Consider the following 27,151-nt stretch of genomic DNA (forward strand, 5'->3'; position numbering starts at 1 on the left):
ACTTTCAAAGAATGGAGCATTTTAAAACTTTTTTCATAGAGAGTGCGCACCACATTATAGAATAGGAGCTACAATACTGGCTGAGGTTAGGTTATGCATCCGCTAGATGGAGCTATGCTAAGGGGAATACCATAAATTACAGCATTATATATAAAGAGCCTTCACAACCGCTGCATCTGGAACAAAGCCCTTTCCAGAACATTTCAAACACTATGTCCAAGAGAGCACAGGTGTCAAACTCACGGCCGGGGGCCTAGATCAAGCCAACCAAGCCAATTTTATGTGAAAGCATGTGTGTGACACACTTTTGCAATGCAGCGTGAATAGCCCTATAGCCATTATCGTGAGCTGCTATGAGCATTACTTATTCATCAATGATTCAAAACATCTCACGTGTTTAGAATCATCTAATCTGCTTATCCTCACAAGGGTTGTGGGCGTTCTGGAGCCTCTCCCAGCTGTCTTCCGGCAGTAAGTTGGGTACACCCTCAACTGGTTTCCAGCCAATCGCAGGGCACACGTAGACATATAACCACCATTGACCCTCACACTCACACCTAAGGACAATTTAGAGTGTTCCGTTAACCCTCAATCATGTTTTTGGAATGTGGGAGGAAACCGGAGTACCCGAAGAAAACCCACGCAGGCACGAGGAGAACATGCAAACCCCACACAGCAAGGCCAGAGACTGAATCCAACCCAGCACCGCGGGACTGTGAGGCCGGCGTGCTAACATCACATCGAAGAGTAATTCCACCTGACCAGAGTGTATCTCTTCTCCTCGTGAAGGGACGGCATTAGCAGTCACCATGTCGCCACTTATGCTGATGGCCTGCGTGATCAGCTTCTTCGCGTCTTCTCTCATTGTCATCAGTAAGAACTGTTTTGTTTTGAACGAACTGGCTGGAGCTGATAGCACCAACTTGCAGGAGCTCATCGATCCGGCCCTCGTCGTGGACAACCGCATGCGGGAGCGTGATAGGGAACGCATGGACGAACGAGGAACTACCCGTTTTCCACCCCGATGTGTGGGTCGTCGGCCAGCTGAACACGAGTCCTGGCGACCATCCGGACCCGAGCGTCATTCGTGTTCCGGCCCAGCCGACGCAGAGGAGGAGCCCATGCAGCTGGGAGGCGGACGCCTGGGACCAGCGCAGAGAGAGCGTGGGATTCGGGATCGGGCCTGCTTCTACTGCGGTCAACCTGGACACCGTGTTGCCAACTGTTCCATGACACCAGCGTGCCCGTCCCGGCGCCCCGAAAACTGTGAGTTTGTACCCGGTATTGCGTCGCTCCCGACTTCCCGATTATATCAGGTCTCACAGCCGAAACAAGAGGCTCTGAGGGAATATATTGATAACTCACTCTCGGCTGGCCTCATTCGGCCGTCTAAATCTCCACTGGGGGCCCGGTTCTTCTTCATCGAAAAGAAAGACAAGTCGCTACGCCCGTGTGTTGTTTATCGGGGCCTTAACGAAATCACAATCAAGAACAAGTATCCACTTCCATTGATAGATTCGGCGTTCGCCCCCCTCCAATCTGCCACCATATTCTCCAAACTCGATTTACGAAGCGCTTCCCATCTGGTTCGAATTCGGGAGGGGGATGAATGGAAGACAGCATTCAAGACGCCTTTAGGGAACTTCGAATGCATTAATGATCACTGCAGGAATGGCGACATTGGCTCGAAGGGACCGAAGAGCCATTCACTGTGTACACCGATCACAAGAACCTTGCCTTCATCCGCTCTGCCAAGAGACTAAACTTCCGCCAAGCACGGTGGGCGCTTCGACTCACTCGGTTTAATTTCACACTCACCGACTGCCCTGGCTCAAAGAACATTCGTCCTGATGCACTCTCCCGTATCCATGATCCCGCGGAGAGGAGCAACGAACCCCAAAGCATTGTTCCGGACCATTGTATTGTGGGGGCACTGAGGTGGGCCGTCGAACGTAGGGTGAAGGAGGCCCAGAACGGAATTCAAGTCCCGGCTGGTTGTCCGGCAGGGAGACTTTTTGTACCCCCATCTCTGCGCGCGGAGGTGTTACAGTGGGGGCATACGTCTAAGGTGGCATGCCATCCAGGGGTGAACCGGACCTTGGACCTCGTGTCGCAGCGGTTTTGGTGGCCGGAGCTACGCAACGATACACAGGACTATATCAAGGCCTGTTCCACCTGCGCGTGCAGTAAGGCGGCCCACCAACCACCGGCTGGGTTGCTGCAACCGCTGCCTGCTCCGTCTCGACCATGGTCCCACATTTCCCTGGATTTTGTTACCGGCCTGCCTCCTTCCCGGGGAAAATCATACTCACCATAGTTGACCGCTTCTCTAAATCTGTCCATTTTGTGGCGTTGTCCAAGCTGCCCTCTGCCCAGGAAACCTTCTCGTGAGACACGTCTTCCGCCTTCCTTGGATTCCGGTGGACATTGTGTCGGACCGGGGTCCCCAATTCGTCTGCAGGGTATGGAAACGTTTCTGTCAGGCCATGGGGGCCACGGCGAGTCTGTCTTCTGCTTACCACCCGCAGTCCAATGGCCAAACGGAGCACATGAACCAGGACTTGGAGGCAGCTCTGCGCTGCGTTTGCCTCCATCGGCCCTCGTCGTGGTCGGCTCACCTGCCTTGGGTGGAGTACGCCCACAACACCCTCGTCTCATCAGCTACCGGTCGGTCTCCTGTCATGGCGGCTTATGGTTACCAACCTCCTCTGTTTCCTTCCCAGGAGGGTCAGGTGGAACTCCCATCCATACAGCTCCATCTGCGACGGGCCCATCGCGTATGGAGGGAGACCAGAGCAGCGCCGTCACACACTGCTCAGCGGAACCGGCAGAACGCTGACCGCCGCCGATGCCCAGCACCCGGCTATCAGGTGGGGCAGAAGGTGTGGCTGGAGACCAAGGATCTGCGACTAGCCGGTACATCTCGCAAGTTGGGGCCTCGATTCACTGGACCGTTCGTGGTGGAATCGGTCCTCAGCCCAGTCTCCGCCAAGCTCCGACTGCCGCCCACTATGAAGGTCCACCCCGTCTTCCATGTTTCCCTGTTGAAGCCAGTGGCCACCAGTCCCCTGGCTCCTCTGCCCACATCTCCTCCTCCTTCACGAGCCGTCGACGGTGACCCGGTGTACACCGTGCAAGAAATTTAGGACTCTCGGCGCAGGGGTAAGGGGTTCCAGTATTTGGTCGACTGGGAGGGCTACGGCCCAGAGGATCGGCAGTGGATCCCCCGCTCCTGGATCTTAGACCCGTCCCTGCTCCGGTCTTTCCACGCAGCGCACCCGTCAAAGCCGGGTGGTCTACCAGGAGGCCTCCGTTGAGGGGGGGGGGGGGTACTGTCACGTTTCGGTTTTGCGGTCTGGCCAGCAGGTGGTATGAGCAGACTTTCTGGCACACCTGCTGCCAATCTGTAATCTTTAGACTCAGTATTTAAGGACTCCTCCGCCATTCACCTGTTGTGGGAGTATTGTTCTATGGCATTGCTGTCTTCGCTGTTCTTTGACTTATTGGCTTTTGACCTCGTCGTGATTTCGCGTTATAGTACCCATTTTTGAGAAAGTACTGTTTTGTTTTGATGATCTGGCTTTTGTACGTGTACTGGTGTTACATTGTTTTTCGTTCGTATTTTGCGGTCTTTATTTCTCTTCCTTGCTCTTTTGTGCAAGCACTTTTTGTTACTCGTTTGAATTTGCCTCCTGGTGCTTATTGTGGACCAGCGCTTTATGTTCTCGCCTTATTTTTGGTGCGATTGAGACATTAAATTGTCTTTTTCCCTACGGAGACCTTGTTTTTGTCTACGTTTTTGTATCCCCCCAAACTCGATTTATCCGAAACTTAACAATGGATGGCACGGCGGGGATGTCCAACACTCGGACCCAAGCGGTGACTGAGCTTAACCGCAAAATGGATGCAGTTTTGGAGCGTCACTGCAAGATGGAAAACAACTGGGAGAAGGTGAGATCTGCGCTCAGAAAAGAAATTGTGGATTTGGCCGATCGACGCAATTGAAGAGACACAGGCAACGGACTCAGGGCTGTCTGGAATTGTTGGCAGCCGTTCCCAAAACATCTGCTATCTGGACCTTTCCTCTGGAAGAATGTACGCATGGAAGCTAGTGCCCTACCATCACCCCCTCCCCTCCTTCTCGGCCATTGACTGATAAGCCAGGACTGTCTCCATGAGAAGACCTTGAAGTTGCAGCTGCGGCCTGACACGCGCACACACAACCAGACAATCACACGCGCATACACACACTTGCCTTCGTTATTCCTGGTTTGCTTCTGCTAAGCGCTCGAATGGACTGGGCAGCTCGCCGGTCGGGCCGCGTCGCACTCCCCCGCACTCCCATCCATCCGCCCCTCATTACATGTTATATCTTGTGACTTGTAATTGTCATACGCTTGTTTACGTGATGGGGTCTTTTTTCTCATAGACTTTAATTATCCACAGAAGTGGATAGCATGTTTTTTTTCCCCCTCTCGCTCCATAGTGGTTTCCTTTCTGAACTAAGATCTCGGGGAGCTGTGCACACAGCGAGTACCGAAAGGCCCTTTGCACTGTATCCCATGTTCGTCATTGTTTTTCACGTTTCTTGTGCAGAGCATGCCTGTTAAGTCCTAATTGCCCCATGGGGATAAATAAAGTTTCTGAACCGAACTGAACTGATTTTTGAAACACGCTCAAATCAGTCACGAAAGCAATTATATATTGTTTGCTGTGCCGACTTAATTTCATCAGCTTTCTGTTGTAGGTGCTAAGGAAAATCGTTGATGTTTTTGGTGTGGCCATCAGCCCTCTCTCTCACAGAACTGATCCAGCTCTGCATTTAACAGCAGCCAAATTCAATCGCCCCAGTGAGAAAAAAAAAGATAAACTGACAAATTTTCAGTGCCCTGAGGATCATATAAATCAGCCAGAGAGCACTGAGTGGAAGAAACAAATGTTGCCTCTTAAAATAGAATGATCTTTATTCACTAAGTGTTTTGAAGATAAATTGTTATTCTCATCATCACTAATGGCTTAACTGTATCTTCTTACACATTTTTTTTGGTCACGTGGCCGGCCACCAGGGGCCCTCAGGCCGCAGTTTGGACACCACTGATATACCAAAATAAAAAGACTGCCAAGTCAACCCTGCTGCCACAAAGAGCCCGCTGCATGAAAAGCACCTGTCAAACCAGCGCTCAAAATGTGTTTGATGTGATGTGGCGGGCCAGATCTGGCCCCCGGGCCTTGACTTTGACACCCGTGGTGGACATGAACACCCATGAAACACACTGGGCTCACTCGAGCCCGCTATTTTATTTTGTTTTTATTTATTTTAAACAAAGCAGCTTATGACATTTTGGTGGTCTTGAAATGTAAAATCGAACAACAGGGCAACCATTTTGAATTTACTGTACGTTAAAAGTTGGTGTCTCCTTGACGACAAAAGCTGCTGTCACTTGATCCACGCGATCAAATCGTCGAAAGATGTCTCACATTTGATTTTATTCCAGGGATGAAGAAATCCATGAACCTATTTTTCATCGTAGTGGTATCGCCACCTACTGGCTAAAGCATATATGTTTTCTTCTTTGACATTTTTCCTCCAAGCAGGTTGACCAGATTTAGCTCCTATTTACTCAGGAGTGTTTAGGCCCTGATGATGTTGCAAGGCAATTTTATCACGGCGCTGTTGCTGTGGTATTGTGGAGTGTGTCAAGAAAACACTACTTTTTAGGGTCTAAACATAACACAAAAAACGAGGGGAAACCCTTCAGCTGTGGCTACAAAACCAATGTTTGATTTGTAATTTTAAAAATAAAAAATGGCCTTAGATTGTCTTACCTGAATCTATGAACACCTGGTGGTATATGTAACAGCACAAGAGAAGGCACGTGCTAAAACATGGAGTCCACCTTTTTTTTATAGCGAGGCAACACATTGAAGTCACCCTAGAATTTGTTTTCATAATAATGAAAAGCAAAGCCTTTATTTTCCCCGCCGCTCACGTTTGCCTGGTCTTAACATTCGTGATAACTTATAAAACATGGCACACATCTCATGCTTGCCATCATGATCATTGTATTTGTTAATGGTGGGGGTTTTGTCTTCAAAATGGCTCAGTGGCCTTCCCTGGAAAATATGAGTCAGCTATGAGCCAGTGTCACATTTTAAAAAAAACACATTTTGAAAAACAAAAAACAATTCTAAACTGTATTTAAGAGGTTTATTTGGCCATTTCCTTCAAATTGCCAGTACCCCAGAGTGGCTCAGGCAACAAAGGCCCCTCATTTCTTGTAGCTCCAGTACAGCGACCCCCACGCCTACACACGCGCACGGACACACACACACACACACACACACACACACACACACACACACACACACGCACACACACACACACACACACCACTCCGAGTAAATACCTGAAGAAAAAACTATTTTTCATCCAAGCAAATATTCTTCAGCGGCTTTATTAGTCATCACTGATCACAGAGATTGGCAGCACTGAGCAGTCATGTTAGAATCGACTCAACTGCTGTTCACATCACGGCGAGCTGGGGGCTTCCGATCTGGTCACGGCGGAGACGTCACATCAGCCTGACGTCCCTCAGCAACACGTCATGCCACATTCTTAGTGCTGTGATGCTTTGCAGGTTTGCATCCCTGTAGATGAACTCCAGCTGGTGGGTGCCATCGACGGTCACGTGGAAGCGGTCGATGTCACACTGGATGATCATCTGAATGACATGCCAGTAAGGTGAGCTACGCAGCTTGCCAAGAATGCTTGAACCAGTCAATGACTTTTTCCTGTACATCTCAACACCCAAAAAATGGTGAGCTGCAGTTGACTAAGAACTCATGAACCAGTCACACATTTTTCCGAGACAAAAAAAACCCCAACTGGTTGTCTGTCCGCGTCTGTGCACACGAAGAGCAAGGTTGTCGTGGTTATTGAAAATGGACAAACTCTCAAAAACCAAAATTGAAGACCATCAGATCACCAGGAACCAGATAGTGCGGTCATGGAGATTTCGTAGAACGATGCAATGATTTCTACCCTCAAAATCCTGGCCGGGTTGGAAGGGGAAGGAGGCCACCTCTTTCTCCTCAACCCTTTTAGTACCATGCAGGTCAGAGCTCATCATAATCGTTTTCTCGTTGATGCGAAAGCCCAAGTGCAGCGCCGTGTCGTCGGCCATGGCCAGCTTGAAGATTAGCCTGCAATATTCATCCATTCGCTGTCTCCAAGCCGCATAAACATGTTGTCACGGTAAAATCGTTCTTTGTCGGGCGTGTGGCCACATACCTCTCAGCCATCGGTTTGGCTCGTCCTCTGACGGCGAGGTTACTGCCAACGCTGAGCAGCCCCAAAAGGTCGACTCTGAATCCGAGCTGCGCAAATACAATTTTCAAGGGTAACCAAAGGAAATGCAAATGATGTGGAATCGTTTAAGACGCTGAAACCCGGATGCTTGTACTCAGTCTGAGCAAAAGTCCGTCATTCGTGATATGAAACGCGTTCTTCAGAAGTCACGCCAGAAATCCCCCACTCACCGGATGAGGCGCCACAAGAAGTTTGCCCAAGCCTTTGATGTCATCAGGCACATGCGTCAGAGAAGGGTTTTCACTCCAGTTACCTGGTCCGGATGTTGGCAGCTGGGGAGGAGGACAAGTAGGAAGACTGGGACAAGTGGTCATGGGAGGAAGAGGAGGACAGGTCATAGGAGGAAGAGGGGGACACGTCGTCGGAGGGGCACAAGTCGCACAACGACACTTAGGACAACGACAAGGGGGACACGAAGGGCATGGACACTTGTCACAGGGACACACGGGACATGAAGGACAAAGGTAGCCCATGGCTACGGGGAAGGATTTTGGGTCAGTGCACACATTCAAAGACATGCATTGTGCGTTGAGCGTTCATGACTCAAGGAACTTTTTTTTGTTTGTTTGTTTTTTTTTAGTTGAACAGATGAATGGCAGGTAACCGCTGTCATGTGTGCAAAGTTTGGGCAATTCATTGTTTTTTTAAAATGTGATTTTCATGGTGGGACAGCAGTAAAATCAATTGAGCTTTCGTCTTGCTCAAGAAGCTTGATCACATTTTTTTAACAGTTTATCCTCAACTTTTGCCCTTCCCTTTTTTTTTGGAGCTCATAGATACATATGTCCATGAGGACAGAAGCATCCTTTCCCGAATGAAGACAATTCAATGGCAGTTGACTTGATAAACATTCACCTTTGCAGCTTGTACCACCATTCCATGTTGAGAAATTATGGTGCAACTTAAAGTGAAGGCAATACTGAGGGCTTCACGCTTTTATCTGTAAATGTTGACTACATTTTGAATGTAACCAACAATTACTGTATATATGTAATGCACACTTGCGGTATGACACAATCAAAGTGCCTGTTAATACAAAAATCCACTCGGAAACATACTCTTCGCAGGTATTAAGCATTTTTTTTTTCATCCACACTCACACATGACGGGAAACGCCAACAAGCTGATGAAACACGCCCACAGCAAAAGTGGTGACATGGCGACTGGTACCGCGATCCTTTTCGTCAGGTGGAATTACTCTTTGATGTGATGAAGCCAACAGGTTTGTCTGCAGAATTTAAGCGCAGCTCGCCACTTATGTACACACGGACGCACCCCCAACATCAGAAGTTGAAAGGAAAAGAGCTGAACTTTTAAGGTTGGTGATTGGCCATCGTAAAGTCGGGCACGGGCGGTGCTTCCGGGGGGCCGGCGGGGGCGCTAGCTTTACGAGGACACATTTCAAAGTTGTACACCGAAAACAAAGCGGTCGTTGTCATCATGAAATCGAAGGCAAGACTCCAGGAAAACATAACGTACTGGCTTCCGTGCTGTACTTTAGCTGGCAACATCAAGGCAGGCATTGCGCAACAAAACATTTCAACTTTATTTTGGACTTACCCCTTGCGAAGAGTCATGCCATTTTCTAGGTGATCCAAAAGACAAAGTTAACAGAACACATTGAACACGTCACTGCAACCCACCCCCGACCAATCGCGTACAGACTGACACAGTTCGGGAACAGATTAGATCCCACAAACGCCGACACAAAGCCCGTACAAAAAATATTTCTGAGCAAAAGCGCACTGGCAAAGTAGAAACAGTAATCAATGGTCCAAAAGAACCAGAAAAATAGTACATTAACAAAAATCATGTGTGTGTGTGTGTGTGTTTGTGTGTGTGTGTGTGTGTGTGTGTGTGTGTGTGTGTGTGTGTGTGTGTGTGTGTGTGTGTGTGTGCGCGCGCGTGCGTGTGTGTGTGTGTGCGTGTGCGTGTTTTTATTTGTCCCTTTAATCGTATCTCACCTGTGAACTATGTTGCGTCCGAAGGTAAAATAACAAGGCCAGAGTGGAGCCAAACACTATTTTCTTCACAGGCAATTAACGGTAAAGCACGAGTTTGTATGACTCCCTTCGTTGCCTTTACAAAACCTTCCTTTTTCTATCTCAATGGTATGTTTCAAGCAAAACTGCCACCAGGTCAACAGTCAGAGAACAGAACGCTGTACCGACGACACCCATATCACGCATGATGAGTCCAGCTCTTAATAAGGCTGGCTGTGTTGTTGTTACTGATTTATTGCTTGATTGTATATGTTAGTTTCTCCATCTAAAGCAGTTTGAATGCAGCGATGGCTGTTTGAAAGCGCTCTATAAATACAGTTGAGTTGAGTCCCCCCTCCACCCCCATTTGAGGCTTGTATTTCTCAAAATAAAATTTGAATGATTCTTATTCTTATTCTCATGCCATCATCGTAGCTATTTCCACGTTGAGAAATACTGATGTTGAGTTGCAGACCACAAAGACGTGAAGAATCAGTGACATCATTTTTCTTTTATTAATGGCCAGTCTTATAATAGCGTGACTGAAAATAAGGTTCGGTCGGCAGCCATATATTTGCGATGAACACGTTTGCATGCAAGAGTCCTGCACATTTTTCTAAGTGAGGCATTGTGTCATGTGGCAAGACATGTCACGTGTTTTATGGACGACGTGTTTCTAGCGTTGAAGCGACATAAGCTTTGCTCTGAGCGCTTCGATGAAGACACCCTCAACTCCTTCATACTTGGGCAATCAATGGAATGTTTTCAGAGGTGGATGTGACAAAAAGTAAAGATGTCAACATGAATTTAGGTGACCATCGAACGCACGTTTTGCACAGAAGCGACGTTTCAATGGTGCGAGGGCCATTTTACCTTCGTGTCGGCAACGAAAGAGCCATTTGAACCGTTTTATACAAGATTCCAAACTCTTCAAATGAAGATGCATATTCTTTTTCTCTTCCTCGTCAGTTCTGTCGCAAACAATTGTTGAAACGGGGCAAAGCGGTATGTCAGCCCATCCGCCTTAACGTAACTGGCTTGCATATGAGCCATCAATTTAATGTCAAAGTTTGGGCCTCTGTGTTGTTTTGGTTTCAACGATATTGATGAAGATTGGATGTTGCCGTAATTGGATGTGAGATGGACAGTTTATTCCGACTTTTTTACAATCATATGAGTGAAATGCTTCTGAAGGCTATTTGTCATGCTAGTCAAAATCTGAACCGATATTCAACATCAAACTGATGTCAGGGTGCCCCCGCTGGGTTATTGGTTGTTGATGCCCATTTATAAAAATCATTTGTGAAGTGATGTTTGAGGTCAGCGGCCCGGTCGTCCAGTGGTTAGCACATCGGCTTCGCAGTGTAGAGTTCAATTCCAGCTCCGGCCTTTACCCCGCTGGGTTATTGGTTGTTGATGCCCATTTATAAAAATCATTTGTGAAGTGATGTTTGAGGTCAGCGGCCCGGTCGTCCAGTGGTTAGCACATCGGCTTCGCAGTGTAGAGTTCAATTCCAGCTCCGGCCTCCCTGTGTGGAGTTTGCTTGTTCTCCCCGGGCCTGCGTGAGTTTTCTCCGGGTACTCCGGTTTTCTCCCACATTCCAAAAACATGCATAGCAGGCTGATTGAGCACTCTAAATATTCCCTGGGTATGAGTGTGCGCGTGGATGCTTGTTCGTCTCTGTGCGCCCTGCGATTGGCTGGCAACCGATTCAGGGTGTCCCCTGCCTACTGCCCGAAGACAGCTGGGATAGGCTCCAGCACCCTCCGCGACCCTAGTGAGGATCAAGCGGTTCGGAAAATGGATGGATGGATGTTCGAGGTCATTTTTTGGCAGTCGTGTTCCTGAGACATGCGCTTGTCATTGTTGTTGTTGGATTGACATAAGACAGGAGATGTGAGCCAATCTCTTTTTTCGTCAATGGATGCTGCAGCATCTTGTTTGCTTTCAAACTTAGCTTGTAGCTGACATGCGCACATTTTCAGCATAACGTCTGTGAGGGGTGCAGGGGTGGCCAAACGTTTTGGACCAAAGATCGACATAGATCAACCAACATCCCGCGACCGCCCCCGTTGTAGCTCACACGTACCGTTTTAAAGTGCTTCCCTGGGCCCTCGAGATTCTTATTCTTTCCCCGCGCGCTCGGTGAATTGTACATGAAACAAACTCCGAATGATAACGAAAAAAGACAAGCTGCAATTGCAGACTGCTGAGGGCGAACAACTTCCTGTGATGCAGGTCACACGCCACCGTCGGTTAAAGATTTACCTGCTTTGTTTTATTTTATTTTTTGAATACTTTTTTCTGAAAATGAGACTGATAGGATGATTAGGGTGCAGTGTAAATTAACTTAAAAAATATAGTTCTAACACGCACAAAGACACACACCTTGTTGTTTGTTTTTTCCGCGATTCAGTCCGCGATGTCGAAGTAATGGGCACCCCCGCTGACTGGTGACAGGATACTTGAAATCTCTCCTCTTTCATCGATAACAGCTTCAAACAACAAAGTGTATGCAGAAAAAGTGGTGAAGACTGCGTGACTGTGTGTGTCTTTGTCACGTTGTACCCGAAGCGATAGGACAACAAAAAACAACCAGTAGTTGATCCCCGAAATAGCAGACACAGAAAAGGTTTGTCAGAGAACAAAAGAGGTTTAATACAAAACACAAAATACCCGTCCGGAAGAACAACAAAAAGCGCTGGTCAAAATAAGGACCAGGAAATAAATAAGGAGACAACAGAAAACGCTTGCGAAAAAATAGCAAGGATAATAATTTAGGTGAACGAATATGATCTCACACAAGAGGGTTTCAAGCCGCGCAATAACAGCTACAAGGCTTTAAGGTAAAGTCGAATAGTAAATGGGCGAGAGAATTGGCACGGCGTGGAATACTCCGGCAGTGAGTCGACTGCCAGAGCGCCCAAATAAAGCATGTGTCCCCAATGGGTGACAGGTGTGCAGGGGGCAAGCAGGGCCTGCCCCCTGCTGGCAAACACGGGACGTGACAGTCTTTTGTGTTGAGTTGTATTATTTTGTCATTTTATGTTTACTGTTCTGTTGATGGCGGAGCGGGTACCCGCAGCGGCTCCTCTCTCTCTTGCGGTTGAGCGGAAAGAAATTTCACCTGTGCTGTATGAAAAAAAAACTATATTTTGTGTTGTATTTGTTTTGTGAAGGCAATACTTTGTTTTTAGGCAATACCCTTCCCACCCACCCTCAATTCTGCTGCTGTAGATTGGAAATTTCCCCAGTGTGGGCAAATAAAGGTTTTATTATCTTATCTCATACGATATATGGGACACCATATCTCTCTCTCTCTCTTGATTCTTTGGGGAGGGGGGCTTGTACATACAGTGCATGTTCCCACTTACATATTTGACATACTTTGGAAAGTAGCCGCTCTAACGCGGTTCACTTTCCGCAGCTTCACTGTTTCACAGATTTTATTTAGTGCCGTTTACTTTTTAGTGCTTTTCACCCTTGAAATCAGAACGCATCGGCGGCGACGTGTCTCGATAGTACAGTATTTCCAAAAACTATGATATTTATTTAAAACGTTTGTTTTTTTTGTAATGGGGCCTGAAAAGAAGATTTGGTCTTTGATTTCATTGTATATATAGTTAAATACTGTATAATGACTGTAAAAAAATAAAATTCACGACTTCACGGATTTCGTTTATCACTGGTTCTTTTTGGAACGTAACCCCCGCGATAAACGAGGGATTACTGTATCCATACACTCGACTCTGAATGCTTGGTAAGGGGTGTCGTTTGACCTCTACAGTTTTACATCTGTCTGTGATTGATTGGCAACGAGTGGGAGCGACGTGTTCAATGTGTTCTGTTATGGTCACTGGCTTTGTCTTTTGGACCCCCCTCCCTCTACTCAACTCAACTCAACTGTATTTATAGAGCACTTTAAAACAACCATTTCTGTATACAAAGTGCCGTATGTGGAGCAAATATCATATATCCAACAATAAAACAGCAAGTTCATAACAAAGACAGTAAAATGACGCAACTCACGACAAAGGGCAAATACAAAATCAAGTTGAAACGTTATGTTGCAAAACGCCTTCCTTGATGTTGCCAGTTAAAGTACAGCACAGATGCAAGCAGTACATTGCGCTTTACTGGGGTCATTTGCCTTTCTTTCGATTTCACGATGACAACAACCGCTTTGTTAGTGGTATACACCTTTGATATGTGTCCCCCGCTGAATCCCCTGTAGCACCGCCCGTTCCCATCTTTGTGATGGCTCATTGGCGAACTGAAAGGGCAGCCCTTTTTCTTTCAACTCTTCATGTTGTTCCGTGTGAACTGTGCTTAAATTCGGCAGCCAAGCCCGCTGGCTTCATCACATCGGAGAGTCATTCCACCTGACCAGAAAAGTAATTCCACCTGACCAGAGCGTATCTCTTCTCCTCGTGACGGACCACGGTAGCAGTCACCATGTCGCCATGTCTGCTGATGGCCTGCGTGCTCAGCTTGTTCGCGTCTTCGGTCATGTGTAAGTATGGAAGAGAAAAAAAATGCCTGGTCCCTTAGAAGAGTCTTATTTACCAGTCGATATTTTGTATTAACTTTAATATGATTCATTCTGCAAGTCTGTCATGTATACAACAGGGATGTCCAAAGGTTTGATGCAAAAAAAAATGGATGAAAGGCCCCCTTAAAATTCATCAACTTTTTTAAGCTCAAGTCAGTCAAGAAAGAAATTATACATTGTTTGTACTGCTCGTTTCATCGGCTTTCTGTTCAAGGTGTTAAGGAAAGTAGCTGATTTTTTTGGGGGTGCCTAACACCCCTCTTAACAACAGCCCAATCGCTTGGCCATAAACAGAACCAAAAAAGAAAAAAAAAAAAAACGAAGGTGACCAGTTACCCGAGTATCATTAATGTAAGATATCCTTTATTTGTCCCACAATGGGGAATGTGACGTCTGGATCAATCAGCCATCAAGCACAAAGTGGAAGAAACTATTTTTGTCTCTTAAAATAGAATGATCTTTATTCACTGCAGTGTTTTGAAGATAAAAATGCTGTTCTTATCATGATAATGGCTTAATTGTATGTTTTTAGACGTTTTTTTGGGTCATGTGCCGGGCCACTAGGGGTCCTCGGACCACAGTTTGGACACCGCTTGTATAAGATAAGATAAGAAATACCTTTATTAGTCTCACAATGGAGAAATTCCCAATTCACCGCAGCAAAGTTATGAAAGGAAGAAGACTCAGGAGCGGTTGGCCAAAAGACTGCCAAGCCACCTCCTGCTGATACAAAGAGCACCCCCTGAATGAAAGCCCCTGTCAAACGACCGCTCAAAATGTGTCTGTCCTCAGACGTTGAGAGCGGCTTGTGGAAGAGATATGGCACGGGTTGCTTCCGCTTCTTCAGCATGCCCAGATGTTGGCATCAGGCCGAGGAGCACTGTGTCCAACAGGGTGGTCACCTGGCCAGCTTCCACGCACACCACGAGGTGGTGTTCTTGAATGGTGAGCATTAAGATTTGGGGAGTCCTGCCAATGGCAGGACACAATGCTTCACGACGTCCACCTATGTGAGTCGTGTTCTTGTGCTCAAACTAATTGCTGTGAGTGTTGTTGTTGTTCGCCTTTCCCAAAGGCCTGAGCGAGGGCTCCGCGAACACATGGGTGGGAATGCATATCGGGTGGTACCGCTATTGGCTTTTCTGGTGGAGGAAGTCCCTTTCTTTTACTGACGGAAGCTCTGTGGTAAGTGAATGATTTGCCGCATTCTTATTTATTTGGCAAAAAGTAAGATCTGGGGTGATAACAAGAAAAAGGTGGAAATATCAACATTGATGGAAGTGGATGGAAGTGAAGTGCTGACAGCGTACTGGCGTCCAAACATTTGAACAATAAAAATCAATTTTAAACTCTGGTGAAGCTTTATTGCAAGGACATTGTTGGAATTTGCCAATAAGATGAGAAAACCCGGACTAAAACCAAGGTCACAAGGCTAGAAAAGCACACAACAGGAAGATACATTTGATGGGAATGTGTGCGCTCAACCTAATGTTTTAGGCAGTCAAAGGATCCAAAAATAAAGGACATCATGCCGCACACACACTTGCTCTTGGTGTCAGTAATAAGCTTTAGCTGCAAAAATGTACTTTGAAAAAAAATTCAACCACCAGCAGCATGGAGTCTATTGACATGTACACTCAACTCAACTGTATTTCTCGAGCACTTTCAAACAGCCATCACTGCATACAAAGTGCTGTACATGGAGCAATTAACATATCCAACAAACAGTAAAGCAAATCGGTAACAAAGACGGTAGAAAGCACCGAACAGCAAAACCAAGAACAAATCTTAAGTCATGCTGAGTCAAATGCCAAAGAATACAAGTGACTATAGAACAGTGAAACAACTCGGGTCAAATGTACCCAAGAAATGGAGGGTAATCCTTTGCAGCCCCTTGAATTGGGTACGTGTTAAATCATCTATTTTTATCAAAAGAGTGTAAAAATCTTAATGAGCAAGTCATTCATTACATTTCTAGTCCAGGCTCCCCAAAAATCATGTTACTTTGGATAATTGTCGAGGTGGTTGCTTAGTGTCACAAGGGCTATGAGGAACATGTCCTGAAACCGACACATGCTCAAATCACATTCATCCCTTGTAATGTACAGGACTTCCTCGACTGGGATCCTGAGCCATGGCACCATGAATGCGTTGTGGTGAGAGGGAACCGACGTCTCACCGACATGGATTGCGGCAAAGCCCTGCCATTCATTTGTCAAAAAGGTCCGAGAGTCATGAATGCGTCACGTACTTGGCCTCTTAGGGAATGTGTGCGCTCAACCTAAATTCCTTTCCTGCAGGCCATGGCTTCCCTTGTCCTACCTGTACATGTCCTGCGTGCACCTGTGATAAGTGTCCTTGTCCCAAGTTGGAGTGTCGTCCTTGTAGTTGTCCTGAGTGTCATTGTGCTACTTGTGCCCCTCCTACCACCTGTCCTCCTGTCCCCCGTCTGACCTGTCCGACTAATCCTCCTATGACTACCTGTCCCAGTCTTCCCACGTGTCCTCCTCCCCAGCTGCCAACATCAGGACCAGGTAATGTCACACACTGGAGTGAAAACTCTTCTCTGACGCACATGCCTGATGACGCGGAAGGTCCGGTTCTACTTCTTTTGGCGCCTCATCCGGTGAGTTTCGGACTTGTGGTGTGTATTATGCACGACAGCCCTTTTTCAGAGCGAGGAGTAGTTCTAACATTGGACTGTTATTGAATTTCATTTTTGACTGTAACAAATCGTGTGCGCGCAGGATGGATTCAGAGTTGACCTTTTGGGGCTGCTCGGTGTGGGCAGCAGCATCGCCATCAGATGACAAGTCATACCGATGGCCGAAGAGTACGTAGCCTCCCAACCTCCGTTCCCACAAGGAAATCAGTTCCCGCGACATGTTTGTGCGTCAAACAAATTGTTTTGAACCGGAAGATCCCGTGTTATCTTTTTAAAGATGCGAGTATGTTCTACTTTGGAATGTATCGAGATACCTATGCAATGACCTTTTAGTGGAGATAGATCAGAAGGAAATGGCACATTGCCAGGCCTGACAAGTTGATTTGAATGCACATCAAGTGACAACCTGAAAATCTGTTGCACTATTCTCTCTTGAACTGATGCCAAATGTAATCGCATCATTGGTCACTGTCACAACGAAGCGTCCTTGAATCGTTTCGCAACCCACACATCGAAAAGCCGACCAAATTGTCTTTTGTACATTCCTAGTTTGAAGACACCTGAATGAGTAAATATTGCAGGTTGATGTTCGAGCTGGTCGCGGCCAACGACACTGCACTGCTCCTGGTCTTTCGCGTGAAAGACGAAAAGATTCTTCTGACCGCCGACCTGAATGGGACCAAAAATATCGAGGAGAAAGAGATGGACTCTTTCCTCTTTGGACCTGGACACAACTTTGAGGTCAGCTCAATCACGACGTCGACGGTGTCATTTGGCATACATCTCCATGACTGCCGTAACTGTTTATTGGTGGACAGCAAGGTGATCTGATGGTCATTTACATCAATTTCAGTGCACTATACGTATATACCAGAGACCTCTTGACAACCAGCCCATCGTTTTGTCTAGAATTGACAGTGAAAGAGCTCTTCGCCAGCACATTGCTCATACTGCTGAGTGTCATTCAGGTGATCATCCGGTGCCACGTCGACCGCTTCCACCTGAGCGTCGACGGCGCCCAGCAGCTGGAGGTCGTGAACTGGGTTGGAGACCCGCAAAGCATTACGGCACTAACGATCGGGGATACCCTGTCGCTGAAGGACGTGAGGCTGAAATGATGTGACCGCCGTGGCCAGATCAGAAGCCCCACTTTCTTCAATCGACATATTGTCTATGGGGGGTTTCTTGACCGTTAATCTGCATGAGTCCATGTTTGGTTGCTGTGGAACAAATGCACTTCAAAAAAACCTGAGCATTGCATGTTTATGTCTCATTTAAGCAATGTTTTTCAAACCTTTTAGCCAAGGCACACTTTTTCCCATTGTTAAAATCTCGCGGCACACCACGAGCTAAAAATATGGGGGGAAAACCCCCAAAACGCTTATTAAACTCACCAGAGTTGATGGGTATTTAAAGCTTCTGGGGTGAGAGGATGCTGGCGTGTTGTCGCCGCTTCTCACTCCAAACTTTTCAAAGCTCAGATATTCCTTCTGATTGTGATTGATGTAACGAATCATCACTTCACCTGACCAATCAAACCCCAATTCATAACTTAGTCAACAGGCTAACGCCGGTAGCCTAAGCTTACCAGCTGTCACCACACCGGCCTTTCTCCCTCTTTATGGGGCGCCACAACTTCGTCGCCTTTGGATTATTCCTGATACTCCTGACGTTCTGCCATCATCCAGTGACAGGACTGCTCCACTATTCTGTCGCGGATCTTCTCCGTATCCGGAGGATTGCACCGGAGCCTCCGCCTCCGGAATTGCACCATCATCCTGACATCGCTGGCCTGCCTCGACGTCGCTACATTCACCGCGGGTCGCGTAGACAGTATAAAAACCCTGGCTCAATCAACTCGACTTGGTCCACTTCTCGACATCCTCCCAGAAACTGCGGCCGCAAGTCCAACCACCATGCAGTAGCCCGTCTTGCTACGTCGCCTAACAGCACTGCCGCCGTCAAGCATGACACCTCCGCCGTCAACTTTGGACTGCTGAACATCCGCTCACTCACGAACAAGGGACACCTCATCCAAGACGTCCTCGCCGAACGCAAACTTGACTTCCTCGTTTTAACAGAAACCTAAACGACTTTGCTGCTCTGAACAACTCCACTCCTCCCGACTTTGTTTACATCTTCCATCCCCGTGGCAACGGCCGTGGAGGACGCCTCGCGGTAATCCACAGCAGGAAGTGGAAAGTCTTGCCTGTCTCCGTCCCTGCAACAAGCTCTTTTGAATGCCTGGTGTTTAAACTCCCTGGACCCTCGCCAACCATCACTGTCACAGTTTATCGCCCCCCGAAGCCACATAGCAATTTTGTCAACGAATTTTCCAGCCTAATAAGATAAAATATCCTTTATTTGTCCCACACTGGGACAATCAATACACTTATCCACTCTCTCGGCAAATTAAATTTTGCTGAGAGATATCAATATTCACATGGACAACCCCGACCTGCCACTCACCAGAGACGTCACATCCTACCTGGAGAGCCTCGCGATACACCGTCTTATTGACTTCCCCACCCACATCAAAGGCCACACATTGGACTTGATTTGCTGCTCTGGCCTCTCCCCCTCCAACCCCACTGCTGATGTTTTTCCTGAAACCGATCATTTCCTCCTCACTTTTAACACCGTACTCCGTCTCTCTACAATCAAAACCTCCCACCTAATTTCTTTTCGTAAAACCAAAAATATCAACATTGACACCTTCTGCTCCATTATCGACCGTTCCCCGGCCCCAGATTCGCTTTCAAACCCGGATGACCTCACCGCTCAGTACAACGCCTGCCTCACAAATATTCTAAATTCTCTCGCCCCCTGAAGACCAGGACTGCTTCATTCTCTACATCTGCCCCCTGGTTTACACCCGCTCTTAGGTCATTGAAATAAAATAAGCGCCAACTTGAGCGACTCTATAAGAAAACCGGTCTCAGCATCCATAAGGACATGTACACTACCCATCTCACTTAATACAAGGACCAAATTGCACACACCAAATCCAGTTACTACTCCGACCTCATCCTCTCCAATGAAGGAAATTCAAGAACTCTCTTCTCCGTCATGAACAAAATCCTCCGGCCACCAAATTCTCCCCCCCCCCACCTGTACTCCACAGCAACCTGCAACTCCATAATGGAGCACTTCAATCACAAAATCCTTATGATCCATCACCGTCTGAACCTTTTTCTTGTCATTTCTTCTCCAGTTTTGTTCCGCCCACGGCTGCTGAATTATCCAACCTCATACTCAAATCCAAGCCCACCACTTGCCAGCTCGATCCCCTCCCTTCATCACTTGTTAAATCCTGCCTTCCTTCCCTGTTTCCTCTCATATCTGCCATTATCCACTCCTCACTCTCTTCTGGTATTGTCCCATCACTCTTCAAAACCGCTGCTATCACCCCCAAACGGAAAAAACATGGCTCTGACCCCAACAACTTCGATAACCACCCCCCCATCTCCAACCTTTCATTCATCTCGAAAATCCTAGAAAAACACTGTTGCTGCTCAATTCCACTCCCACCTGTCCCTCCACTCTCTCTATGAACCCCTTCAGTCTGGTTTCCGCCCCCGCCACAGCACAGAGACTGCCGTAATCCGTATTGCAAATGATCTCCTCATAGCATCTGATTCCGGTTTAGTCTCCATCCTCATCCTCTTAGACTTGAGCGCCGCCTTTGACGCAATCTCTCACCCTATCCTCCTCAATAGACTCTCCTCCATTGGTCTCTCCCACACTCCTCTCAGTTGGTTCCACTCCTACCTCACCGGCCCCACTAAGTTTGTCCTCCTCAAATCCTTTACCTCAAAGCCCTCCCCAGTCAGCACAGGTGTACTACAGGGATCTGTCTTAGGTCCCCTTCTCTTCATCATCTACCTCCTGCCTCCTTACCGTATTCTCCGCAAATGTAATATCCACTTTCACTGCTTTGCTGATGACACCCAGCCCTACCTCTCCTGCAAGCCAAACTCTATACTCCCACCCCCCTCCCTCACCTCTTGCCTCTCCGAACTCAAAACTAGGTTCACAACAAACTTTCTTAAACTAAATGCTAATAAAACTGAAATCCTCCTTCTTGGCACTAAATCCGCTTTATCTAAAGTAAGCAGTTCTCCTTCAACATCGACAGCTCCTTAGTGTCCCGCTGAACCCTAGGTCAAGAGTCTGGGTGTCATCCTGGATAGCATGCTCACCTTCCACTCACATATCAACACCATCACCCGCACTGCTTATTCCCACCTCCGCACTATTTCCAAATTTCCCCCTCCACCACTGCTATTCTTGTCCACAGTCTTGTCACATACCGCCTTGATTACCGCAACGCTCTCCTCTTTGGCCTACCTCAAAAGTCCCTCCATAAAATCCAGCTGGTTCAAAACGCCTCTGCTTGCATCATCACAAAAACATCTTCCCAGCAGCACATCACCCCCGTTCTCCAACAGCTCCACTGGCTCCCTGTTCAACATCGCATCAATTACAAACTGCTTCTATATACAGTACATATATGGCCATCCACAACCTGGCCCCTCCTTACCTGTCCGACCTTCTCCAGGTGCATATCCCCACTCGCTCCCTCAGATCCTCGTCCTCCCTCCGCCTGTCAGTGCCCCCTGCCCGCCTGAGCACCGTGGGAGACAGAGCCTTCAGTCGCGCTGCTCCAAAGCTTTGGAACAACCTACCTCGGAACCTCCAAAACTGCACACCTCTTTTCAACTTTCAAGTCCCGTCTAAAAACACACCTGTTCAGTGTTTGTGTTTTTATATAATATCTTGCTTACCAATTTTTACATTGTATTTTCTTATTGTCTGTACAGTGTCCTTGGGTGGTATGAAAGGCGCTTTTAAATAAAATGCATTATTATTATTATTATTATTTGAATAATGAACGTGTTATATTGTTACTATCACCGTTTTTACAGTGGCGTTCCGTCAGGGACAGCAAGGCCTTCTCTGCTGGCCTAAACCTAAATGTACTTTTCTGAGAATATAATATAACATAGATTTGTTATTTTATTTTCATAAATATGTAAACAAAATTATTCTCTGTATTGTTTACATCATATTATTTCTACTTTGTCGAGTGGCTATCAATGTTATTTTAAATAACATTGAAAGCCACTCGATAACTTATTTATTATGGTAGAGTTTTTAACCAATCATATTTCAGCTTGCATGTGTTGTTGCAAATGATCTGTTCACTTTATTTTCAAAGAATAGTTTGTTTTGTTATTGTGTGGTTGGTGTCTTACATGAAATTGCGACATTGCGCAATTTATTGGACAGACTTGTTTAAGATCACACAGCACACATTTTATGTAGTATTTGTAATTATTTTTATTTTTGACAATATCTGTAAATTTAGTTTCCTGCTCTTAATTGCATACTTGATGGTTTTAAATGCTCCTGAAATTAAGTGCTGCTTGACGAGCCTATATTGCGTTAATGTATGTGACGTCACTGTTAGGCCTACGGTTGAAATGCATGACCTGCCACTGCGTTTTTAACATTGAAGAATGACATTATAACAATGGCGGCCCGTGCATTTGCTTGCTGGGACAGGCTAGCTAGCGCAAGACTTGGGCGACCTCTTCGCACAATATCCAGCTTTTCGCAGAAGGCCTGTCTTGAAAATTGTGTGGAAAGTAGTTCTGCAACCATTTCTTCTCCTTTGGCCATTTTAGGTTAAAATGCAGTGATAGCTCTAGCAGGCGCTAATCCAATCACCGAACGCGCACGGATCAAATTAATGCTCATTTAGGCTTCAGGAGGCCACCCTGAACTAAGTAAATGTTGAAATGTGTGCATAAGCCCTTTGGTTTAGGCGTGACACTTAATTTGAGTTTTTATTGCCTTAAATGCATTTTCAGGCCGAGCTGAGCACGTTTTCTGACTTTGAATGTATCTTCATAGGAATGAGTTGTGTGATCAAATTGATGCTCATTTAGGCTTCAGGAGGTAATCCTGAACTAAATACATGTTGAAGTGTGTGCATCAGTTCTTTGGTTTAGTCTTGACACTCAATTTGAGTTTTTATTGCTTTAAATGCATTTTCAGGTCGAGCTGAGCACGTTTTCTGACTTTGAATGTATCTTCATAGTAATGAGTTGTGTGGTCAAATTGATGCTCATTTAGGCTTCAGGAGGTAATCCTGAACTAAAAACATGTTGAAGTGTGTGCATCAGTTCTTTGGTTTAGGCGTCACACTCGATTTGAATTTTTATTGCTTGAAATGCACTTTCAGGCCGAGTTGAGCACGGTTTTTGACTTTGAATGTATCTTCATCGGAATGAGTTGTGTGGTCAAATTAATGCTCATTTTGGCTTCACTGACGTCAACCTGAACTAAATACATGTTGGAATGTGTGCATAAGTCTTTTGGTTTAGGCGTAACACTCAATTTGAGTTTTTATTGCTTTAAATGCATTTTCAGGCCGAGTTGAGCACGTTTTCTAAGTTTGAATTCCCCCGATGACACGTCATCAGGGCGCCGACAGGTATGGCAGCCTCGGTCACACGCTCCCTAGTATTATCCCTGTTTTTGTTATTTTCGTTTGTTTTTGGTGACCCTGAGCGGCTTACTTACACGAGGGAAAAGTTGCTGCTCATTGGGGAGTCTACACTCGGTCTTTTTTCACCAGCACACGAAAATCCACAAGGTTTTTTGGAGCGGCTGCGCTGTACGGAGCATGGAAACGCCGCCGGAGGAGGGGGAAGCGAGCCGGCTTGCTCCTCAAGCTCCGGCAGCGCGGATTTCGAACCCCGCTCCCATCAATCCAATTTGCTAATCTACAATCTCTGCCAAACAAGATGGATGAACTTCTTCTCCTCACAAAGACCAACAAAACCTTTGCACGTTCTGCTGCGCTCTGCTTCACTGAAACCTGGCTCAGTGACCGCCACCCGGATTCCGCGCTACACCTACATCTCCGAGCCGACCGCGACACGGAGCTATCAGGGAAATCGAAAGGTGGTGAGATTTGCTTCTGTATCAACGAAGAATGGTGCACCGATGTCACGAAGCTCGACGCACACTGCAGCCCGGACCTGGAGTCGCTGTCTTTAAACTGCAAGCCATTCTACTCGCCACGTGAGTTCACCTCCTTTTTTAGTCGGTGTTTACATTGCGCCACAAGCTAACGCTAACACGGCGATACAAACGCTAGCCGAACAAGTAAACAAACTCGAACTAAAATACCCAGAGTCACCCCTGATCATTTTGGGCGATTTTAATAGAGCACATCTTAACCGTGAACTTCCCAGATATAAGCAGCGCATCGACTGTTCCACCAGAGAAGGCAACATTCTAGACCACTGCTATACAACAATCAAAAATTCGCCCAGAAACACAAATGTGTTAAACCGCTTGTTAAGACTGTGAAAAAATGGACAGATGAAGCAAAGCTCGCTCTACAAGAATGCTTAGACTGCACTAATTGGGGCGTCTTTGAAACTTCAACGGGCACACTGGATGAATACACAGACACTGTAACATCATACATCAGTTTCTGTGAGGACGTGTGTGTACCAACGAAGTCCTTACGCTCCTTCAACAATAACAAGCCATCGTTTACTCCCAAACTCAGGCAACTCAGGAAAGAGAAAGAGGCCGCATTTAGAAGTGGAGATCGGGCACTGTACAAACACGCCCGAAACCAATTGACAAAGGAAATTAACATCGCTAAGAGAAGCTATGCAGAGAGGCTGAAAAAACAGTTCTCTGCTAATGACTCTGCATCTGTATGGAATGGCCTGAAAGCAATCACTAACTACAGAACGCCATCCCCCCAAACAAACAAAAATTTTGTTAATGTACTATTTTTCTGGTTCTTTTGGACCTTTGATTACTGTTTCTACTTTGCCAGTGCGCTTTTGCTCAGAAATATTTTTTGTACGGGCTTTGTGTCGGCGTTTGTGGGATCTAATCTCCATTCAGTTTGTCCCCGAACTGTGTCAGTCTGTACACGATTGGTCGGGGGTGGGTTACAGTGACGTGTTCAATGTGTTCTGTTAACTTTTTCTGTTGGATCACCTAGAAAATGGCATGACTCTTCGCAAGGGGTAAGTCCAAAATAAAGTTGAAATGTTTTGTTGCGCAATGCCTGCCTTGATGTTGCCAGCTAAAGTACAATACAGAAGCCAGTACGTTATGTTTTCCCGGAGTCTTGCCTTTGATTTCATGATGACAACGACCGCTTTGTTTTCGATGTACAACTTTGAAACGTGTCCTCGTAAAGCTAGCGCCCCCGCCGGCCTCCCGGTAGCACCACCCGTGCCCGACTTTAAGATGGCCAATCAACAACCTTAAAAGTTAAGCTCTTTTCCTTTCAACTTCTGATGTTGGGGGTGCGTCCGTGTGTACATAAGTGGCGAGCAGACAAACCTGCTGGCTTCATCACATCAAAGAGTAATTCCACCTGACGAGAAGGATCGCGGTACCAGTTGCCATGTCACCACTTTTGCTTTAGCCAGTAGGTGGCGATACCACTACGATGAAAAATAGGTTCATGGATTTCTTCATCCCTGGAATAAAATCAAATGTGAGACATCTTTCGACGATTTGATCGCGTGGATCAAGTGACAGCTGCTTTTGTCGTCAAGGAGACACCAACTAAACTAAATTCAAAATGGTTGCCCTCTTGTTCAATTTGACATTTCAAGACCACCAAAATGTCATAAGCTGCTTTGTTTAAAATAAATAAAAACAAAATAAAATAGCGGGCTCGAGTGAGCCCGGTGTGTTTCATGGGTGTTCATGTCCACCACGGGTGTCAAAGTCAAGGCCCGGGGGCCAGATCTGGCCTGCCACATCACATCAGACACATTTTGAGCGCTGGTTTGACAGGTGCTTTTCGTGCAGCGGGCTCCTTGTGTTAGCGGGAGGTGACTTGGCAGTCTTTTTATTTTGGTATATCAGTGGTCCCCTCCGTGAGTCGTCACCTTACCGTGGTGGAGGGGTTTGTGTGTCCCAATGATCCTAGGAGCTAAGTTGTCTCGGGCTTTATGCCCCTGGCAGGGTCACCCATGGCAAACAGGTTCTACGTGAGGGGCCAGACAAAGCACGGCTCAAAGACCCCTGATGAAGATTACAATAAATGGATCTAAGTTTCCCTTGCCCGGACGCGGGTCACCGGGGCCCCCTCTGGAGCCAGGCCTGGAGGTGGGGCTCGTTGGCAAGCGCCTGGTGGCCGGGCATACACCCATGGGGCCCGGCCGGGAAGGAGCCAACAGCACCACATCATCTGCAAAAAGCAGGGATGCAATACTGAGGCCCCCAAAACAGACCCCCTCAACGCTTCGGCTGCGCCTAGAAATTCATTCCATAAAGGTTATGAACAGAATCGGCGACAAAGGGCAACCTTGGCGGAGTCCTACCCCCACTGGAAACGCTTCCGACTTACTGCCGGCAATGCGAACCAAACTCTGACATCGGTGGTATAGTGACCGAACAGCCCGTATCAGGGGGTTCGGTACCCCATACCCACGAAGCACCCCCCACAGAACTCCCCGAGGGACACGGTCAAACGCCTTCTCCAAGTCCACAAAACACAGTAGACTGGTTGGGCGAATTCCCACATACCCTCGAGGACCCTGCTAAGGGTGTAGAGCTGGTCCACTGTTCCACGGCCGGGACGAAAACCACACTGCTCCTCCTCAATCTGAGGCTCGACTTCCTGACGGACCCTCCTCTCCAGCACTCCTGAATAGACCTTAGGCTTAGGCTGAGGAGTGTGATCCCTCTGTAGTTGGAACACACCCTCCGGTCCCCCTTTTTAAAAAGAGGGACTACCACCCCGATCTGCCAATCCAGAGGCACTCTCCCTGTTGACCACGCGATGTTGCAGAGGCGTGCAGAGTGTGCAGAGCCCCACAACATCCAGAGCCTTGAGGAACTCCGGGCGGATCACATCCACCCCTGGGGCCTTGCCACCGAGGAGCTTTTTCACTACATCGGTGACTTCAACCACAGAGATAGGAGAGCCCACCTCAGAGTCCCCAGGCTCTGCTTCCTCCAGGGAAGGCGTGTTGGTGGAGTTGAGGAGGTCTTCGAAGTACTCTACCCACCGGTTCACAACGTCCCGAGTCGAAGTCAGCAGCGCCCCATTCCCACTGTACACAGTGTTAGTGGTGCACTGCTTCCCCCTCCTGAGACGTCGGATGGTGGACCAGAATTTCCTCGAAGCCGTCCGGAAGTCGGCTTCCATGGCCTCACCGAACTCTTCCCACGCTCGGGTTCTTGCCTCGGCGACCACCGAAGCCGCGGTCCGCTTGGCCAGTCGATACCCGTCAGCTGCCTCTGGGGTCCCACAGGCCATAAAGGCTCGATAGGACTCCTTCAGCTTAACGGCATCCCTTACTGCTGGTGTCCACCAGCGAGTACGGGGGTTGCCGCCACGACAGGCACCAACCACCTTACGGCCACAACTCAGATTGGCCGCCTCAACAATAGAGGCACGGAACATGGTCCACTCGGACTCTATGTCCCCCGTCTCCCACGGAACATGGGAAAAGCTCTGTCGGAGGTGGGAGTTGAAACTCCTTCTGACAGGGGATTCCGCCAGACGTTCCCAACAAAC

The 27,151-nt window shown here is 47.3% G+C and overlaps 2 protein-coding genes across 5 annotated transcripts in view; one reads left to right on the top strand and one right to left on the bottom strand.

The window, feature by feature from the left end:
• Positions 1 to 6,543: 6,543 nt before the first annotated feature.
• LOC127593070 (brevican core protein-like) overlaps positions 6,544 to 27,151 on the bottom strand; it is a 71,364-nt gene continuing 50,756 nt past the window's right edge. Inside the window, exon 8 of the mRNA XM_052054286.1 lies at positions 6,544 to 6,722. Within this exon, the coding sequence (XP_051910246.1) occupies positions 6,573 to 6,722 (150 nt within the window). The 3' untranslated portion in view covers positions 6,544 to 6,572. The remainder of the gene's footprint in view (positions 6,723 to 27,151) is intronic.
• Positions 6,636 to 17,680, top strand: LOC127593080 (snaclec 1-like). 4 transcript variants are annotated; one of them, XM_052054302.1, is made up of 8 exons: positions 13,700 to 13,865; positions 14,697 to 14,849; positions 14,980 to 15,089; positions 16,013 to 16,127; positions 16,205 to 16,548; positions 16,652 to 16,737; positions 17,151 to 17,310; positions 17,538 to 17,680. In XM_052054302.1, the coding sequence occupies exons 1-6, from the start codon at positions 13,808 to 13,810 to the stop codon at positions 16,712 to 16,714; spliced, it is 843 nt and encodes a 280-aa protein (XP_051910262.1). In that variant the 5' UTR covers positions 13,700 to 13,807; the 3' UTR covers positions 16,715 to 16,737; positions 17,151 to 17,310; positions 17,538 to 17,680. The 4 variants fall into 4 exon arrangements, with proteins under 4 accessions (XP_051910261.1, XP_051910264.1, XP_051910262.1 ...); XM_052054303.1 differs by having other exon boundaries at positions 16,205 to 16,530; XM_052054301.1 differs by lacking the exons at positions 16,652 to 16,737; positions 17,151 to 17,310; positions 17,538 to 17,680 and adding an exon at positions 6,636 to 6,742 and having other exon boundaries at positions 13,695 to 13,865; positions 16,205 to 16,645.

The sequence above is a fragment of the Hippocampus zosterae genome, chromosome 20 (genome assembly GCF_025434085.1).
Source record: "Hippocampus zosterae strain Florida chromosome 20, ASM2543408v3, whole genome shotgun sequence".
Classification (NCBI taxonomy): Eukaryota; Metazoa; Chordata; class Actinopteri; order Syngnathiformes; family Syngnathidae; genus Hippocampus; species Hippocampus zosterae.